Raw genomic sequence first — 20586 nt, 5'->3', positions numbered from 1 at the left:
GTGAAACTTTGTCCTAAGGGGTAACTTTTGTCCCTGATCACGAATCCGAGGTCCATTTTTGATATCTCGTGACGGAGGGGCGGTACGACCCCTTCCATTTTTGAACATGCGAAAAAAGAGGTGTTTTTCAATAATTTGCAGTCTGAAACGGTGATGAGATGGAAATTTGGTGTCAAAGGGACTTTTATGTAAAATTAGACGCCCGATTTGATGGCGTACTCAGAATTCCGAAAAAACGTATTTTTCATCGAAAAAACACTAAAAAAGTTTTAAAAATTCTCCCATTTTCCGTTACTCGACTGTAAAAATTTTTGGAACATGTCATTTTATGGGAAAATTAATGTACTTTTCGAATCTACATTGTCCCAGAAGGGTCATTTTTTCATTTAGAACAAAATTTTTCATTTTAAAATTTCGTGTTTTTTCTAACTTTGCAGGGTTATTTTTTAGAGTGTAACAATGTTCTACAAAGTTGTAGAGCAGACAATTACAAAAATTTTGATATATAGACATAAGGGGTTTGCTTATAAACATCACGAGTTATCGCGATTTTACGAAAAAAAGTTTTGAAAAAGTTGGTCGTCATCGATCATGGCCGTTCATGGTCATCCGTGACAGACACGGACGACGAAACAAAGAGAAACGCAAAAAACTTTTTTCGTAAAATCGCGATAACTCGTGATGTTTATAAGCAAACCCCTTATGTCTATATATCAAAATTTTTGTAATTGTCTGCTCTACAACTTTGTAGAATATTGTTACACTCTAAAAAATAACCCTGCAAAGTTAGAAAAAACACGAAATTTTAAAATGAGAAATTTTGTTCTAAATGAAAAAATGACCCTTCTGGGACAATGTAGATTCGAAAAGTACATTAAATTTCCCATAAAATGACACGTTCCAAAATTTTTTACAGTCAAGTAACGGAAAATGGGAGAATTTTTAAAACTTTTTTAGTGTTTTTTTCGATGAAAAATACGTTTTTTCGGAATTCTGAGTACGCCATCAAATCGGGCGTCTAATTTTACATAAAAGTCCCTTTGACACCAAATTTCCATCTCATCACCGTTTCAGACTGCAAATTATTGAAAACACCTCTTTTTCGCATGTTCAAAATGGAAGGGGTCGTACCGCCCTCCGTCACGAGATATCAAAAACGGACCTCGGATTCGTGATCAGGGACAAAAGTTACCCCTTAGGACAAAGTTTCACGCAAATCGAAGAGGGGTCGGGGCAACTTTTCCCGATTTCGTGTGAGTTGGTAGAGAATTACCCGTATATATAAAAAAAATCGATGGTTTTGTTCGAACGCGAATCAGTTCAATACGGAGCCTCGGATTGAGGTGCTCTTTGTTGCGTTGGGTTCGTATAAGCCCAAGGAAGGTTTATACGCTAACTAATTGACACTTTGGCCACTTTGGAACCGGTCGGAACCGTATGGAAAATGTTACGTAAACTTATTTTTTTATCGCAAGAGGCTGAATAAGCAAAAAAGCAAAAAAACGTCAACAAACAAAAAACAAGCAGAACGAAGTTTGTCAGGTAAAGCTTGTACATAATACAAATTTCGTAAATTTGTAATTTTAGATGTGAATTGTTTTAGTTAATTCTCGCTTTAACTAATTAATCCATCAGTACACCCGAAGGAAATATATAGCTCAAAATCTGCAACAGTGGATTTGCTACAGAAAATGTTACATTTTATAACAGTTTTTGCAGCAAGCTCATAGCTCAATTTTTCCCACGTGTAAACATGTCAGCGATCTGCAGTTCTCACCAACACATAGAATGCAGGCGCGTCCCCGAGCAACACTCCAGAGAGAACAATATGTTCGCGCTCTATCCCTCACAATTTAACAAGCGTCCAATGGCGCGGTGGTAGCGTGTCGGATCAGCAACCTAGAAGTTGATTGTTCAATCCTCGTTCTGTTAAGATTTTTTTTCTGCAATACAATCAATCAGCCGTCGGTAATGTCGATAATTGTCGGTAACGGGCAAAAATGTCATATCGCAAAAAAAAATGCATGAGGACAGTTTTCATGCAGATTCTGATACCACAATCATGCGACCGCCGGTTGGGTGTAGAAAAATTTGTTAGCAACTTTTTTACCATTCTGAGATTAAATGTTAAATAATGTTAAGAGGCAGTATTTGTAGATTCTGCTCGGTTTGTTCTAGAGGTCGTATCGAGGTGCTCCGATTTGGATGAAACTTTCAGCGTTTGTTTGTCTATGCATGATATGAACTCATGTCAAATATGAGCCCTCTACGACCAAGGGAAGTGGGGTAAAACGGGCATTGAAGTTTGAGGTCCAAAAATCATGAAAAATCTTAAAATTGCTCGCATTTCCGTAAAACTTCATCAATTCCAACTCTCTTAGATGCATTTGAAAGGTCTTTTGAAGCCCTTCAAAATGTGCTATAGACATCCAGGATTGGTTTGACTTTTTCTCATAGCTTTTGCAAATTACTGTTAAAAATGGATTTTTTTAAAACCTTGATATCTTTTTGCAACAGCCTCCAACACCCATACTCCTATAGGTCAAAAGATAGGTAATTACATGGACTACAAGCCTACGGTCATAGACTAATTATATATAGATATGCCACTCCCCTGTTGGGGCTGGTGACACTACCGCCACGCCAAAATTGCACCTGGTGGCAATTCACAGGTACTAATTTTGGATATTTCCGAAGGGAACATTTTTTTCTCCCCAGTTTTAGTTCAGGGTTCTATAATATCATAGCAACCTGCCTGATATTTCGAAACTTTGTTGATATTGTTATGTCAAAACTCGAGATTCTGCTTGAATATTCCGGTGAGCCGTTCATTAAGATTCCTGCCAAATTTCTCTTCAGGAAGTCGCTTATCCCGAATGACGTTGTCGGGAAAAGCATGCAACAGTAACAGTTACGTTCCAATTGCTGCCAATGAATCCGTGTGAGTCGTGTTTGCAGATCATGCGATGTGAGAGAAGAAAACTTAACAAAAAAGTTCCGAGGACGTTTAAAATTTTGAATCCGTCTCACATTTTCAGGCTCGAGAAACCACTGCCGTCTTCTTTAAAATTTTCCAAGAAATACTTTAAAGCGGTCTACCAAAATCCGTTGCCTTGTCCTCAACGGTGTGCTTACCTCCAACAAGGGTAATTTTGTAATGCCCGGTTCAGTGCCGAGAGTGTGTTGTGATCCAGCTGTAGTTTTCCCGGCGAGCTCACCAGCAGAGACTTGGACCAGGAGTGTGGCTCATGTGCAAGAGCACCACGTGTAGGACAAGAACAACAGGAAAACTCGGCACTCCGCAAATCTCATACCGAGGCACCTGTAAGTGTAAGTGTGTCAATCTATCGCGATAATGTCTAAACTCCACCCTTCCTAGACTGGGAATTGGTCCATCGCGACGCTACGGGCACGACGTCAAGGAACACATAAACGAGCACCGCCAGCGGAGTTGGACGTACATTGCAACCAGCGCTACCAAAAGTGACCACCAGGTGCACGGACTGCTATACTAAAGAGATCGAATCTAAAAAGAACGCCCCCACACGGAACGGGGGCGTTTTGTATACAATTTTTGGTGCGCAGAAGCGGTCGACAGAGCACAAGTCGATCCTCGAACAGGTTGGTCGATCAGCGGTCGTCGCGAGGACTCTAGGCGTCTTTGCGCTCCACACGATGGCAAATAGAACCATGCGCGCGACGCTTGGCGTGAAAAAGTAGAGCGCTAGCTAGAGGCAGACGAACATCAGGAAAACGTGAAAGCGGACGGTGTGTACGTCGTGGAGACGTGGAGACGCAACGCGCGAATGCGGGAACGTGTGCGCGTCACTTGGGCGTGGGAAAGCAGTGCGCTAGCGTGAGGCGGTCGGAGTACGCGTGCGTGAATGATACGAGGTCGCAGGAACGCGGTAGCCGAACACAGGGCGGGTCGAGAGTGGGTGTGAGCATGACGTGGAGGTGCGGCAGGGTAGCAGAAGCAAGTATGGTCTGGGTAGCGAAAGGATGGGCCCATCTGTTAGTGAGTAGTGAGAATTGTGTTGTCCATTAGAATAAGGAAGCAGGGATAAGAGTTTGCCAGGAGAAACCATAATATGTAAACTACTCGAATAAAGTATGGCAATTTAGGTTCGGATCCTCATCAACACACAATTTTGTTCTCCTTCCTCAACCGAAATCCTAGCTCCACTCCTGGACCGGTTCCTCAGGCACCAAGTAGTGTCCCATTGCCATCAAAGCCCAAAAAGCATATCATTACTGACTGCAGGCACGCGGGAACACGTCACCAACCATCCATAAATCACGTGGCCAATTGAGGAGGGGGGGGGGGATTTCCCGTGTAGGAGACGGTGGCGGACGCTCTCATTCTGATTCATAATATCAAAGCTGATTGTTTTCTTGATGTGCCAGCTTCAAGACATGACCTTGCTAAAGTTGTTGGCCTTTTTTATCTGAAAGGAAGTAGAATGTAGCTTCTTCACATCGCTAGCTGTTTTTAAACCACCCTCACCAAACAAACGTTTTCACGTAGCGCGGAATTTTGTTCAGCTTGGCCACCGTCGGTGCCACCAAACGAGATGTTTCCTCCCAGCTGCTGGGGACCACATTGGCACAGTCCAAAGCGAGGTCGCAATCGAGCGGGCACAGTCTGCGATCCTTCAGGGCGTTTTTTGATTCGCTGCTCGGAATGTTCCTATTAGGAATCGTCGTCAAGATCATCGTACGCCTAGAGGGCGAGATATTCCATGTTTCGGGATGGAAAAAGTTTACAAAAACAGATTGTTCTAAGCTGAAAAAAAACCGCTGACACTTTGTCAAAAACACAACAAACTTTCATCAAGGCAAGTGCACAGGATGCTTAGACTTTTTCAAACATTTTAGTACCTGTAACTCGACTGTGGTGGCGCTCGGAGCGCTAAAGGGGTGTCGCCAACTGGATGTATGGAAAAATCCCGAAGTGAGACATCTAGGTAATTAATAATCTAAGCTACGGTGTTAACTTTTTGGCCAATCGCAGTTTTTCTCATAGTTTTACGATTTTTCTAGAACAAACATTTTACAACGTTAGTTTTTGCCCTGTAGGCCAAGAAGACGGCACTTTTTGGTCTCAATTTTGTCATATTCGAAATCCTCGGACAATTTCACGTAAGTTAGAAGTATTGGAGTTGTAATTTTGATTTAAAAAATAAATAAATAAAACATTTTTGAAAAAAGAAATAGATCCTATTTACCCTATGATCAATACGTCAAATGCTGTATCAAGTAGGCGAAAACTTGTTTTACCCCTAATCCAACAAAATTCTAAATAATATTTTAATTAATTCTAAATGGCATTTTTTCCAATCAAATACAAAATTCCAACACCTCAATCTAATGTAAAATTTTCTGAGGATTCCGAATATGACAAAATTGAGACCAAAAAGTGCCGTCTTCTTGGCATACAGAGCAAAAACAAACGTTATAAAATGTTTGTTCTAGAAAAATCGTAAAACTATGAGAAAAACTGCGATTGGCCAAAAAGTTAATACCGTAGGCTTATAGTCCATGAAATTCCCTAACTTTTGACCTATGGGAGTATGGGTGTTGGAGGCTGCTGCAAAAAGATATTAAGGTTTTAAAAACATCCATTTTTAACAGTAATTTGCAAAAGCTATGAGAAAAAGTCAAACCAATCCTGGATGTCTATAGCACATTTTGAAGGGCTTCAAAAGACCTTTCAAATGCATCTAAGAGAGTTGGAATTGATGAAGTTTTACGGAAATGCGAGCAATTTTAAGATTTTTCATGTTTTTTGGACCTCAAACTTCAATGCCCGTTTTACCCCACTTCCCTTCGTCGTAGAGGGTTCATATTTGGCATGAGTTCATCTCATGTATAGACAAACAAACCCTGAAAGTTTCATCCAAATCGGAGCACCTCGATACGACCTGTTTCACATCGGTGAAAAACTCGCTCTTAAAAAGCTTTAGAAGACAAAACTTACACAATTAAATCGCTGCGCTGTTTTAAATCTCCTCAAACAACTTCGATACCTTGCCAGTTAATCTTCAACACCATTTTGTCCTCTGAAACCTTCAAGAGCTGATATCTGTAACAAATAAAGGAAAGGATAGCACCATCCTCCTTTCCGTCACCGCCCGGTGTGCTGTTGTTGGTTGATAAAATATTCATATTTTAATTAACGGCACACGGAAATAAAAGTTGGCGATGTTTTTGTTTCTCGCTTTTTTTTTTGCTTCTTCTCTCGCAAACGAAACTGGCTGATTCACTGTGTATTTGTTTTTGTAACGAAAACAAGCTAGCAAGCGCAACCATTTGTCAGAATTTGCTAAAACGCTTGGAGGGTGTAACGCAGATGTAAGGGGTTGTATTGTCACCTGAAGTTGGGAACCACGATTGCGATATGGACAATACAATCCCGGAGTGATGTTGCGCTTTTTTTATTTTGTTATGGAACGGGATTTATTATGCTTTTCCGGAGAATGAGACAATTTTCATTTGCTCGTTTTACTGGTGGAACAAAAAGTCTAATGAATTTACGAGTGAAATGTTTGATAAACAAAGTAAATATGTTTTTTTTTCTGTTTATTATTGTATTGCAGGTAATCCCGACACACTGATTTGCGGAAACTGTCGAGAAATGTTTACGGACTTGACGGAGCTTTTGGACCACAAAAAAGCTTACTGCAAGCTGAGGTTCACGTGCAAGTGTGTGTCACCGACTATCGTCACCAAAAACAGTGAGTTAAACAATCAATCCCCTTTTTAGAATGCTCTGAAATTCTAAAATTACTTTTCTCTTCTCCCCACTCAGAATCAACTCCTCCGTCGGCGAAGCTGCTGTGTGTGGCCTGCAAGGACTCGTTCTCGAACCCATGGGACCTGATGGTGCACGCCCAGGCCGCCCACATGGTCAACATCTACGAGCTGGGTGATTCGTCCGACGAGGAGAAGTCTTCCACCGGGGAGAGTTCCTCCTCGGTGAGTTCGGCCGACTCGTTGGCCCTGGTGGTTCCTAAGCGGCTGCACGCCAACGGAGAAAAGAACGTCGGAACATCAACCAACGGAAACGCACTGCACCATGACCTGCTGGCACAGGGCGAGCTGGATCACGACGATAAGGACAAATCTTGCGAGCAGAACGAGGTAGGACATTTTTTACTTCAGAGTTTTTAATTTTTTTGGGGTGAATTAAGGCATTATTTACCCAAAAATTTCTTTAAAATTCCTAACTTGGCTGAAAGTAGGTGTCTGAACTTACAACATAATTTTATTGTTTTTGAAACATAATGAATAACAATTTAATAAATTAATCGTCCACTTATTTTTTTATAATAAACTGAATTTTGAAAACAATTTCCCTGGACAACAAATCCAACCCAGAAGAGTCCATTCATCTTCCGACCCAGCTTCGCATCGGCACGTACCATCAGCGGTGGATAAACAAAACTTTAACGTTTTCCAATTTTCAATCGATTCACTGACTTTGGGTCCGGCGCTCAGACTGCCAAAGCGTCTTGCATTCAACAAGTTACACAAGAAACAACACAAACTTTCTCCAGCAAACTTTGCCAAACAAGCGAGCGCGTGTGAACTGAAATTTGTTCTTCGGTCAAAGTTTTTTTTTTCCTCTATTAAATTTCTATAAATTTCCAGTTTTCGTTTTGGTCTGCTTCGCTTGGAACTGATGCGCAAAAAAACGGTTCTCACACACAACTTTCCCATTGGGTATTTTTCCAGTCTTGAACGGATTCCGCCAAGTCTGACTTTGCTCCGAGGGAAGCTGTTGGGGGTTGGTGGCTTATCTTTAAAGGAAAAATCTTTCGCCTTTGGAACCAACAACAGATGGCAGATTTTCACTTTTTCATCTTTCCCCTGGGATCGGGAGCCGGGGCGTCGTGTGCAGAACTTTTCATGTGAATAAATCAAAGGGAAACTTTTCATTTCCCGGTGCACAAGGGCTTGTGTTTTAACGGGTGTTTTTTTCCTACTCGGGATGGCTCTCGTGGCCTTCCAGGAACCATGATTGCGTAAGTACCCTTTTTAGTGACAGCAAACGAAGCAGATCTTAAGATTAGGATGCTTGTTTTTTATGAATGTTGTGAAGGTTGTTCTGGGTATAGCTTATTTTTTGAACACCTGTTCAAAGATTTTTTTATACAAAAATATCAAAATTATCAAATTACAACAATTTTTGAATTCTATTTTGATGAAAATACTTCTACTTATTAAATTCGTTGCATTCAAACATCAAACACACTTTTTTATCAATATTCAAAGTTACAGCGCCAGTTTAAAAAACTTAAACCCCCTAAAACCATTTTAATTCTTTTGTTGGAGTTTGATGTTTTTTAACAACAACGAAAACCAACCAATATTTTTTATGAAATTTTATATTTATGTTTTTTTTATAAATATACTGCAATTCCATTTGAAAAGAGCACCGAACCAAAAAAATTCTGGGATCGTCCCAAAACCGGCTATTTTCGTGAATTTTCGCAAAAACCATTTTTTTCAAAAAATTGTTGCACCGCGCCATTTTAACCGATTTTAGCAGTTTTGGACGCAAATGAATGGTGATAAGTTTGCCTTCCAAGGAAAAATAATTTGAAATCCGAAAATTCCAGTCAAACATTTAAAAATATCGAATAGAAATTTAAAATGTCGTTTTGACCGTGCCTATACACATAACATAACATATAAAAAATGGTGCAGGTGGTTATATTACACATGACCAGTATGACAAAGAACTTAGCAGAAAAGCTTTTAAAATTAAGCAATTTTGTTGAATTATGCGTCAGATAAAATCAAAACACTATTGAATTCTATTTTCGTTTAATTTCTCTTTAAGCTCCTTATTAAAAAACCATGATATCTCTATAATTCGATGTTTGTCCCCCAATCGGAACAATCGTGAGGTAGCGGCTTCTTCAGATTGTTGCCACCTTTTTTTCGAAATGGCCAGTATTGTAAACCATGAGTTGTGATACCAATATTGCCAAAACTCGTTGGTTCAATAGATGTCTTCCCGGGAAAACTTTCCTTTAGGGCACCGGCCACTGCAGCTTTTGGCCAACCTTTTCAAATTGCCATTTTCATTACCAATATCAAAAACCATGAAATTTGATACCAATATTGCCCAAAATCGTATGGTTCGGTAAATGTCATCCCGGGACAACCTCCCTGAGAGCACCGGCCACTCCAGGTTGTAGCCAATACTGTCAAATTGGCCATTTTCATCACCAGTATCAAAATCCAAGAAGTTTGATACCCATGTTGTCCAGTCTCGTATGGCCTTCCATCGGAACACCCCTGAGGGTTCTGGCCACTCCGGGTCTTGTGGCCAGAATATTCCGGCTGGCTTGCCTCCGCTTTGGCTGCACCTTGCTCCAGGCCAGCTGCTTTTCGGCCAACTGCTTCTGGGCCTCCAGGCCATCTGCTTCCAGGTCCAGGTTGTTGTTTACTTCTCGGCGTCCAGCGATAGAATGATTTCCTTGGGCTGATCGAGCGGGGTTTATATTGGCTCGAAATGGTTACGCAACAGTGCCTTGTTGCGTCGCAGACTTCTTCCCCAATACCAAGCATGCAACATTTTCGTAACGCGCGACATTTTTCGGTTTTCTGGATTGACACCTCACCAGAATAGAGCCCTTAGGACAAAGTTCTTTGTCAAAATGGAGATGTCGATCTGTATGTTCCAGAGATACGATTATTTTAAAATAAAAACTGAGTTTTTCCACGCGCAACGTGCAAAAACGGAAAAATAACGAAAACGAGAAATAATCAACTTTTTTACTAAAACTGCGATAACTTTAAAATTTGGGCAATGACCTATAAATGTGTTTTGTACCAAATAGTAGCGTCTTTTAATTACGAAAATGTTGGTACCCAAAAATGTATAGATCATCGCTGAACATTAAATATACAAATATACAAATATCATTATAAAAATGCACAGAATCAATTTAATTTGATTTGAAAATCCGAAAATTTATTGATGATCGTTCTGTCTGTGTTAGGGGAAATATACCCATTCTAATCACTCTAAGCCATTCGACCAATTCTCATCACTTTTGCCGTTTTCCGCTATTAAATCAACATTTTCAGATGTATCAACAATGGAGAGTTGCTTGCTCACTTTTATTTGAGCTATTTATTACTTTGGAACAGTCAAAAACACTTTATGAAAGCTGTAATTCATGATCAAAGTGCTGATAGGCCGATAATAGAAATAGGCTGAGAAAGGGTATATATAACAAACTTTAAAAATATACCTAAACACAGCTATAAAGCCAAAAATGATAGGCTCAATTTAACCCTAGCGAGGTTGCGTCGTATTTTCTAATTGGTGATTAAAATTGTTGGTTCCCAGTTGTGATAATTCAACTTAATGTACGCGCTTGACATGCATCTTTTTCTACGAATTTGTTAATTACATTATTTTTTAAATCATAGTAGGAGAAAGACTCGTATGTTTAGCAGTTTAAGCACTCGCTCCTAACTCCATCCAATTTGCCGATTTTCACTTTTAAACAACTTTTTAAGCAGTTCATAGAAACTTGGTTCTCACTTCCTATGGAGCTATTTCTCATTTGATTTCAGTTTATGAAGTTTTGATGAGCTGCAATTGAAGGTCAAAGTGCTGATTTGGCAGATGCTGTTCCCCGCATATTTTTCTATTTTTTTTAATACCGTCAGTTTGGGTGACATTGGGTCTGGGGGTGATTGGGTCAGAGTGATTTTATACGGATTTTACCATTTCTCAGATTCTTCTCAATGAAACTGAATTCTGTTATAAGGGTTGTGTTGGGGACATCTTAAGATGACTTCGCTGAAAAAATCTCGTTCCTAGAACAAATCCTGTTATTTTGGCAGCTGTCTAAAGTTGAGGTACGTTTCTGGCCAAAAATTACCTCTCTAAAAAGCATTTTTCTAATATTTTGTTGGAATAGCTCGGAAACTACCCAAATGTTTGAAAATCTCCACTTCAAACATTGTAGCATGTCAATACGATTCCCTCGAACAAGAAACACTGTTGGATGACTTGTTTTTAACATATCGTTGTATTTGAGCATCATTTTAGTTTCATTGCCAAACTATTGGCATTTAAGGTCATGTTCATCAAAATCCACCATATTTTGGGAAAATGTTAGTAAACTATCTAAGAACAAATCTACGTTGAAAGATTTTCGATGTTATTTAAATTGTTTTTGTTATTAAGAAATTACGAGAGGTGTATTGTTTTTTGACCCATAGTCACCCCCACTGACGGTAATCGATATAGTTTAAAACTGAAACTTTTTCGAATTAAAGGGCAAAAAATGACCAAAAATTTTAAGGGAAGATTTAAAAAAAAATAAAAAAGGCATAGTTTTTCAAACAATCCTTAAGAGAGTTAAAAAAACAAGGCTTTACGTTTTCTAACTAGAAAACGAGCAACTTAATAAAATTTGATTTAATAATAGAGTAATTCTCTACGTGTTCGCAAATCTGATTTTTTTTTAAATTTAATAAACCTTGTCTTTACATCCCCTATATTAAAAGAAGCCATTCCACACACAGAAAAAAATATGGTAATATTCATCAGGAAATGGTGACAGATTTTGTGTCAAAACAAAAGTGTAATATTATATCAGGAATTGGTGAATATTCACCAGTTTCTGATGAATTTTCATCAGGTTTACACACTTTTAAAGTAAAATTAATCATTAAAAGAAGTAATATTCAACCATCCTTCAAAAATTAAACTTTTTTTTCTGTGCATCATTATTTTTATTATTATTTTTCATGAAAGACTCCATAAAATTTTGCGGGCAAATCATACAAAATGGGCAAGTGGATTTTCGAAAAACTGTATCTTTAGAAGAAATATTCTGATAAATTTGGTGTCTTGGGCAGAGTTGTAGCAAAGAACTCCGCGAGAGCAAAGAACTCCGGCAGGGTAAAGAGATCTTCCCCGGTGACTTCTTGCTGGGCCGCATTGCCGCTACCGGCAGCGACCACGCTGGCGAACGATCGACCCCATCCAGGAGGGAACGCTGAGTTGTCCGCTGGAACCGTACGATGACCAGCTGCCGGCACGGTTACGCTCGTACTTCGCTGAGGAGGGTGGGATGCTGCTGCTTTCTTCTTCCTCTTTTCCTGCTCCTCGAGGTAGGTTTTCCGTGCGCTGCATCCACGGTAGTTGCTGGTATGGTTACCTCCACAGTTGGCGCACTTGATGCGCGCCTTGGTTTGCTCTGCCTTGTCCCCCAAGTCCGCCTTGCACGGCAGTGCGCACGCCTCCGAGAGGTGTGTTTCACCGCACTTCACGCAGCGGGGCGGGAGGTTGCAGTTCCGCGAGCCGTGGCCAAATTTCTGGCAACGGTGGCATTGCCGCCAGTTTACCCAAAAACCGTCCAACGCCTTTTTTTTTTTTTGAAATTAAATATGTCTTTATTGAACTTTCTTATAATAATTACATTTCATTTACATTCTAAGTGGTATGGCTACATGCTCTTCATCTTTGTTATATTTTTCGTTTTCTTATTAACTGTTCACATTCATTTATTTACTTCAAATTGTTTTAAGGGGAGAGGGGGTAATATGCACCCCCGGGGCAAAATGCACCCCCTGCTTTTCTCGGTATTTGGAAGAATTTTCCGGGGAAAAATCATAGAAATTGGAAGCTTAACATTGCTAAACCATGCTGGAAAAATTTGAGCATCGCAGTATAAAAACAGCACAGGTTATTTGCAAAACTTTAAAATGTTGTGTTTTCATCTAATTTTCTTTGCACTTTCCTTATGATTTTTGGACAATATAAAAAGCATTTATTGATATTGTAAGTGTTGAGGTAAACAGTTTTTGCCATAATCTTCATTATTCTGTAGATAGATGAGTCCAAAAACATCAAAAAATGCATTTTTAATTAAATTTTCTGCAAAAAGCGTGGTCGGGGCAAAATGCACCGCTGTGAAGCTCCTTAGTAAAAACAGCGGTGTCATCTAGTGGTGACTAGTGAAAACTGATTTTACCCGGTGCATTTTGTCCCATGTTGTGGTGCATTTTGCCCCGTTGTTGTAATGCATTTTGCCCCAATGTTGCGGTGCATATTGCCCCGCATGGTTGTTTGAAATGAATCAAAAATGTTTTTAGAAATTTGATATTTTCGAACAATTTTGAGGTTTTTTAAGACTTTTTTCACATGGATGACGAAGAACAATAGTTGTTTTAGAACATCGAACAAAATTCTTCCACAGTAATGCTGTAATGGTTGAGAAATCACAGTTTTCCCTTAGGGGGTGCATATTACCCCCTCTCCCCCTACATTTTTGCATTGAATCGAATACATTTGGGTAAAAAAGAAAAAAAAAATCACTTTAACAACTAATCCTAACTTAAAACTAAAAAAATAAATTCATTGAAATATTCAAAATCACTAGAACGAGTAAACTACGAACTGTATTTTAAGATGAATGCTCCAAGCGTTCTTACTTGTTCCTGGCGAGTTTTGCAACCACGCAGTGTTGTTGTCATCTCGATGAAAATGTTCAGAAGTTCTTGTGGTGAAAACAGGTCACTACTGCCTTCATCCGTTGATGCTGGTTGGTTTTCCCTCGGTTGCTGACTGAAGCCAGGAGGTGTTGTATTCTCTGCAACTTTTTGCCGCTGATTTAACGGCAATGGCTGCAGATTTGGAACCACTCGAACAGATCCCGCTCCAGGTGACGCCAAAGCAGGAAAATCTACGTCCGTGTAAGTTGGTGGTGTTTTGCGACGATTTGGTTGGTGCCTCGTCGTCGCTTGCTGCCGAATTTTCACAAACTCAGCTCGTTTTGGGCAGCTTCGATTCTTAGTCGAATGGTCGCCGCCGCAATTGAAGCATTTGGCTTCAATGTTCTCGTTGATTGTTTCGCAAGCTTGAGTTTTGTGCTCGCCTCCGCAGGTTGCACAACGACTCTTGATGAAACAGTTCCTTCCACCATGCCCAAACTGCAAACAGTTCGAACATTGTGTCACGTCACGGTGCACTGGACGATAACGTTCCCAAGTCACGATGATGTTGAAAATTGCCCGAACTGCCTTCAGCTCAGACGGCGTTGTCGATCCTTTCTCGAGATGAACCAGGTACAGTTGATCACGATACTTGATGTCCTTGTTGTGTCTCGTCATCTTGAAGACTTCGATCACGTTCAACTTAAGAGTTTTGAGCTCTTCTTTAAGCACACTCACATCCATGTCGTACAGGCCTCGGAGGACCTGTTTCATGGGGCGTTTACCTGGATCGTCATGGCTGTAGTATTCAATCTTTGTGTTGTTCAGGAAATCCCGAACGTAGTTGTAATCCTTTCTGGTAGGTAGCAGAATTTTGAGTCCATCAGCACACAAGCGAATGGAAGCTCGTAAAGCACCAGATTTGATAAACCCGGTCAGCCACTTTCGCACCGAATCCGATGACGATGTTTTCACAAAAATGGGTGGCAACTTTTCCCGTCGTTCAAATTCTTCCTTCTCGCTCACGTCCACAGGGAGGGTAGCGAACTGGTTTCCAGACAATTTTTGAGCGTCCTTGCTCAAACTGCCTGGCTTTGCAGGTAGCGCTTCGGCATTCTTTAGCTTCTTCAAATCTGCTGATCCTGCTGGTGAGGACCGCCTCTTTTTCTTGCCGTGAGGCATTTTTGCACTTTTTAAGCACTTTTTTGGTTTGTGAGGGACGCACGTCTGACTCGCTTCTCTGCTGATCGCAGACTCCGTCCAACGCCTTAGTTTTCCGCAGGTCTTGAATTTTGACGGTGCCGCGGTCGAAGTACAACAGGTACAGTGTGTGTGTACCTGTGACCGTTCATCAGTGTCTTGCGAACCTTCGTGGTGAACGGACACTAGAGCTGCGGTATTTTTTACTACCTAAGCTCAGAGTTATTTCAAACAAAATTCACAGTCTTTTTAAAGACTACCTGAGTTACTTTCCAAAATTCTAAACAGTCTTTTCAAGACTAACCCCACCTGAAATTTTGTTGTATTTTACAAACGAAGCCATCTTTTAAAGAGAACTTTGCTTGCAAAATGCGTCAAAACAAAGGTAAACGCAAATCTTCTGAAGATTTGATCGTTACGTCGGTGAAGCGTTTGAACGCTAAACCGGCTAACGGAAACAGAAAAGAAAACAGCCTCATCCGAGGTCTGATTCTGATTCTGAAAGTGAGGTCAATCCTCCAATTCCATTGGCAAACAGTTTCGGTGTTTTATCCGAAACTGTTGACAAGGATCCTTCTCCTCGTACTGAGCCTTCTGCCGTCGAGAAACGAGTAAAGGCTCCGCCAATTGTAGTGACTTCCGTCTCCGATTTGGCCAGCTTTCGAACGCAACTGAAGAATTGCAAGGAAACTTGCAATTTGAAGGTTTCGTTCCAGCTTGGTCGAAGAGGAGAATGTCGCTTGTTGACGGAATCTTTAAAAGATCACCAAACTTTTGTTGGTTATTTGAAAAACCACAAACACAATTTCTACACGTATGAGACCAAGAATGCTCGTCCATTCAAGGCGGTCCTGAAAGGTCTCTCCAACGACTTGTCGGTGGATGAGATCAAAAACGAACTTAAGGTGTTGCTTGGCTTTGCCCCATCCCAAGTAATACCAATGAAGAAAAAATCAAACGGGAATATTTCTCGCTTTGGTTTGACTTCACAATTTTATCTGATTCATTTCAACAGAAATGAAATCAACAATTTAAAACTTTTGGACAAAGTTCAGTTTTTGTTCCATGTACGGGTAAAGTGGGAGCATTTTAAGAAACATGGCGGTAATGGCCAGAATCTGACCCAGTGCCGGCGTTGCCAGGCATTCGGTCACGGTACTGATCATTGCGCCATGGTTCCAAAATGCATGGTTTGCGGGGATTCTTCTCACGACAAGGACAATTGTCCCGTGAAAGAAGTCACCCAATTTAAATGTGCAAATTGTGGTGGAAATCACAAATCAAATTTCTGGGATTGCCCCATCAGAAAAAAGGTTTTGGATTCTCGTGCTAAGCATCAGCCGAAAACCAAACCGAAATTTTCTCAAAGTCAGGTTGTACCTGCATCTTTAAATCAAACGTTCGTGCTGTCTCACTCGAACAATACCCCTACCATGGAAAAGTTAGGTAACACTAATGGTATTTCTTATGCCAACGTCGTTTCGGGTTCGGGTTCATCCACGAATTTTAAATCCTCTACCAATCTTCAAATTGGGCAGGTACCTCAAATTTCATTTGAAAATTTTTCTGCTGGCAACGCTTTGGGATCTTCTGATCTCGGCGATGTTACGTTTGAAAAATGACTTTTGCAAAACTCACTGTTTGGTTTGATTCAAACAATGAGTAATGCTACATCCATGATGGAAGCAATCCAGATTGGATTAAAATTTGCGAATGATGTTGTTCTTACCCTGAAGTTTAATCATGGATCTAAGTAATTCCATCAATATTATGAATTTTAATGCTCGCTCTTTAAAAGCGAAAGAAAATGAATTTTTCAACTTTTTACGAGTTCATAACGTGCATGTTGCTGTTATAACCGAAACATTTTTAAAAACTGGCACTTATTTGAAAAGTGATCCAGATTATAAAGTTATAACCAATAACAGAATGAATCGAAATGGCGGTGGAGTTGCAATAGTTATCCACCGTAGTATGACTTATAGCACGTTACGTGACTTTAAGTTAAAAGTTATTGAAAGTTTGGGCATTGAACTTGAAACTTCTTTTGGGAAAATTATGATTGCAGCTGCATATTTGCCTTTCCAATGCACTGGGGAAAATAAAAATTATTTCAAAGGGGATTTGAATAAACTTACTCGGCATAGATCTCGATTTTTGATCATCGGTGATTTTAATGCCAAACACCAATCTTGGAATAATTCAAAAGTAAATTCCAATGGTAAAATTCTATTCAGAGATTGCACTTCTGGTCTTTATTCGGTTTTATACCCGAATGGGCCAACTTGCTTTTCTTCTGTTAGAAATCCATCAACAATTGATTTGGTTTTGACAAATCAAAGTCAGTATTGTGGTCCTTTAGTGACTCATGCTGATTTTGATTCTGATCATCTTCCAGTAACTTTTCACTTTCTCATGAAGCAGTTACCAGACCCAATAGTTCTGTGTTTAATTACCACAAAGCTAATTGGGACAGGTATCAGCATCATATTGAGAATAATTTAAATCATGATTTTGTTTTAGAAACCAAAGCTGATATTGATTCAGCCTTGGAATCTTTAACTAATGCAATTTTGGATGCTAGGAATATTGCTATTCCTAAAGTCCAAGTCAAATTTGATTCTCCCATTATTGATGACGATCTTCAGCTTCTGATTCGTCTGAAAATGTTCGCCGAAGACAGTATCAACGTTCTCGTGATCCTGCACTGAAGCGAATTCAAAAGATTTGCAAAAGGTTATTGACCACAGATTCACTCTCCTGCGAAATGAAAAGTTCGCAAGAGATGTCGAACAAATTAAACCTTATTCCAAACCTTTTTGGAAACTTTCAAAGGTTCTTAAGAAACCTCAAAAACCAATCCCTTCTTTAAAAGATGGTGATAATATTCTATTAACTAATGGGGAGAAAGCTCAAAAACTTGCTCAGCAGTTTGAGAGTGCTCATAATTTCAACTTAAATGTTTTGAGTCCTATTGAAGATCAAATTTCAATAGAATTTCAGAATATTGTTGAACAAGAATTTTCATCAGATGAAGTTTTTAATACGGATCTGAATGAAATAAAATCTATTATCAAAAAATTAAAAATATGAAAGCCCCTGGTGAGGATGGCATTTTTACATTTTAATTAAAAATTACCAGAAGCAACTTTAAGTAGCTTGGTCAAAATTTGCAACAAATGTTTTGATTTGGCATATTTTCCCAGTAGTTGGAAAAATGCCAAAGTAGTTCCGATTTTGAAACCGGATAAAAATCCTGCTGAAGCCTCAAGCTATCGGCCCATTAGTTTGCTTTCATCTATTAGTAAATTATTCGAAAGAATAATTCTTAATAGAATGATGACGCACATTAATGAAAATTCAATTTTCGCTGATGAGCAGTTTGGATTTCGCCTTGGGCATTCAACTACTCATCAGTTGTTGAGAGTTTCAAATTTAATTCGAAGCAACAAATCTGAGGGCTATTCTACTGGCGCTGCTCTTCTAGACATAGAAAAAGCATTTGACAGTGTTTGGCATAAAGGTTTGATTGCGAAATTGAAAAGGTTTAATTTTCCGATTTATATCGTGAAAATTATTCAAAATTATTTGACGGATCGTACTCTGCAGGTATGTTATCAGAACAGCAAATCTGATCAACTACCTGTACGTGCTGGCGTCCCTCAAGGAAGCATTTTGGGTCCAATTTTATACAATATTTTTACTTCTGACTTGCCTGATTTGCCCCCAGGATGTCAGAAATCACTTTTTGCTGATGATACAAGCATCTCCGCCAAAGGTAGAAGCCTTCGTGTCATCACAAGAAGATTACAAAAAGCTTGGATATTTTCAATTCTTATTTGAAAGAATGGAAAATTACTCCAAATGCTGCAAAACTCAACTTATTATTTTCCCTCACAAACCAAGGGCTGATTTTCTTAAACCAAAAGTCATCACATTATAAAGATGAATGAGGTAAATTTAAAGTGGGAGGATCAAGTGAAATATCTTGGACTTGCTTTTGACAAAAACCTTACTTACAAGGATCACATTGAAAGTATCCAGGTTAAATGTAACAAATATATTAAATGTTTGTATCCACTTATAAACAGGAATTCTAGACTTTGTCTCAAGAATAAACTGTTAATTTATAAACAAATTTTCAGACCTGCCATGCTTTATGCTGTGCCGATCTGGACAAGCTGTTGCTTAACCAGGAAGAAAAAACTTCAGAGGATTCAGAACAAAATTCTGAAAATGATTCTGAAACTTCTCTCCTGGTTCAGCACCAGTGAACTTCATCAATTAGCCGAAGTTGACACTTTGGATGTTATGTCCAATAAGATAATTGATGCATTTCGACAAAAATCATTGCAGTCTTCAGCTGCATTGATCCGCTCTTTATATAGTTTATAAGTTAGTTTTAAGGTATCCCTTTTCCCTTTTGTACATGTAGGACCTCCTACATTTGAAATCACTGAATAGCGAAAGCTACAATATTTCATGAATAAATGAAAGTTGCTAGTATTTAAAATTGAGGTGAAAAGTCATCGATTGTGATTGGACACTCAATAATATTTTAACTGAATGAATGTACATGGAAAAGAAAAACTGAATAAATATAAATTAAAAAAAAAAAAAAAAAAAAAAAAAAAAAACTGTGACCGTTGTTTTCCGCGAGAGGACTTTTATGTCACGCGGCGTAATTCCAGCACCCGAGAGGTCCTTCTTTAGGTCGGAGATCGGGCGGTCTTGGTACCCCTGCAAGACGACCTTCACGGCAGTCTTCTGCACGGGGTCGAATGTGTAGAACTTGAAGTTTTTATTCTTCAATTTCTCCACAACCAGGTCGAAGTTCTTGCTGTCAAATGTGTAGACTTGCACTGACGACTTACCGATTTTCAGACAATATCCGAGGCCTTCCAGCAACTCGTCAATATCGTCCGTCAACGTATCCAAAATATAGATTGGAGGTGGTCTACGTTCCTTTGGAGAATTGTTCGTTTTTGACGTCGACACTTTCTTCCGTGTACGTCCATCGTATTCGTCGTCGTCGGTAGTGCTGCTACCGTCGGTGTTGTTGTTGTTTTCTTCGTCGTCGCTCAGCATCTGGAACTCGTTCCTGATGGGAATGTTGGCGGATGTTGACGTGTTGGTCGTGGCACCGGAAGTACCGGAACGGGTTCGTACTGGTGATCTTGGAACATATCCGGGATGTAGTAACTTTTTGTCGATGCCTTCTGCGCTCACGCTCCCCTGCGCGATGGCGGTCGACACGGCGTTGGCTTGTTTACCTTTTTGCACACGGCCGGTAGACGAACTTCGCGGGTTTTTCGAGGCCGCACTCGAACTGCCACGGCCACGGCCGGCCTTTGGCATGCTGCAGGAGCAAACTCGCGGGTAATCACGGTAGACTACGGCGGAAAATTTCGAAAAAACTATAGAGCACTGAGCACTTGACTGCTGCTTGCTCTCGTGCGTACACGGAGGGTGAGGAGTTGTAGATTATGGTTTTAGATTTTCAATTAAAAAAATGGGTACACGAAATTTTTTTTTTTTAATTTTTATCACTGAAAAGTACATTTTTTATTTTCTTTTTTTTTTTTTTGGAGATTAAAAAATACATATTTTGACCTATCGTTAACGATGGTTGCAAAATCTGTTTCTAAAAATGATTTTTTTTATAAGTTAAAAATTTATAAAATATATTTTTTTATGTAAAAGCAAATATGGAAACAAAAATAAATTTTCAAACTTTTTTGAAAAAAAAATGCTCAGCTATCTAATTGTATGCATTCTAAGGTATGTTAAAGTCCAGTTTTGCAATTATAAAATAGCTCATGAAGTAAAAGTACACCAGCAAAAAATATCTTCAAAAACATGACAAAATTTTCTACAATTCCGTTAAAAAAATCTCCGTCAAACTACGACTTC

General features: G+C 39.5%; 1 protein-coding gene across 1 annotated transcript in view; it reads left to right on the top strand.

Annotated features, from left to right (window-relative positions):
• Positions 1-20586, top strand: part of LOC6043145 — a 179835-nt gene that overhangs the window by 144584 nt on the left and 14665 nt on the right. The window contains 2 exon segments of the mRNA XM_038261680.1: positions 6600-6737; positions 6812-7143. Coding sequence (XP_038117608.1) covers positions 6600-6737; positions 6812-7143 — 470 coding nt within the window.

The sequence above is a fragment of the Culex quinquefasciatus genome, chromosome 3 (assembly GCF_015732765.1).
Source record: "Culex quinquefasciatus strain JHB chromosome 3, VPISU_Cqui_1.0_pri_paternal, whole genome shotgun sequence".
In the NCBI taxonomy this organism is placed as follows: domain Eukaryota; kingdom Metazoa; phylum Arthropoda; class Insecta; order Diptera; family Culicidae; genus Culex; species Culex quinquefasciatus.
The sequence above is the reverse complement of the archived record's forward strand: the minus strand, read 5'-3'. Positions and strand labels throughout refer to the sequence as shown.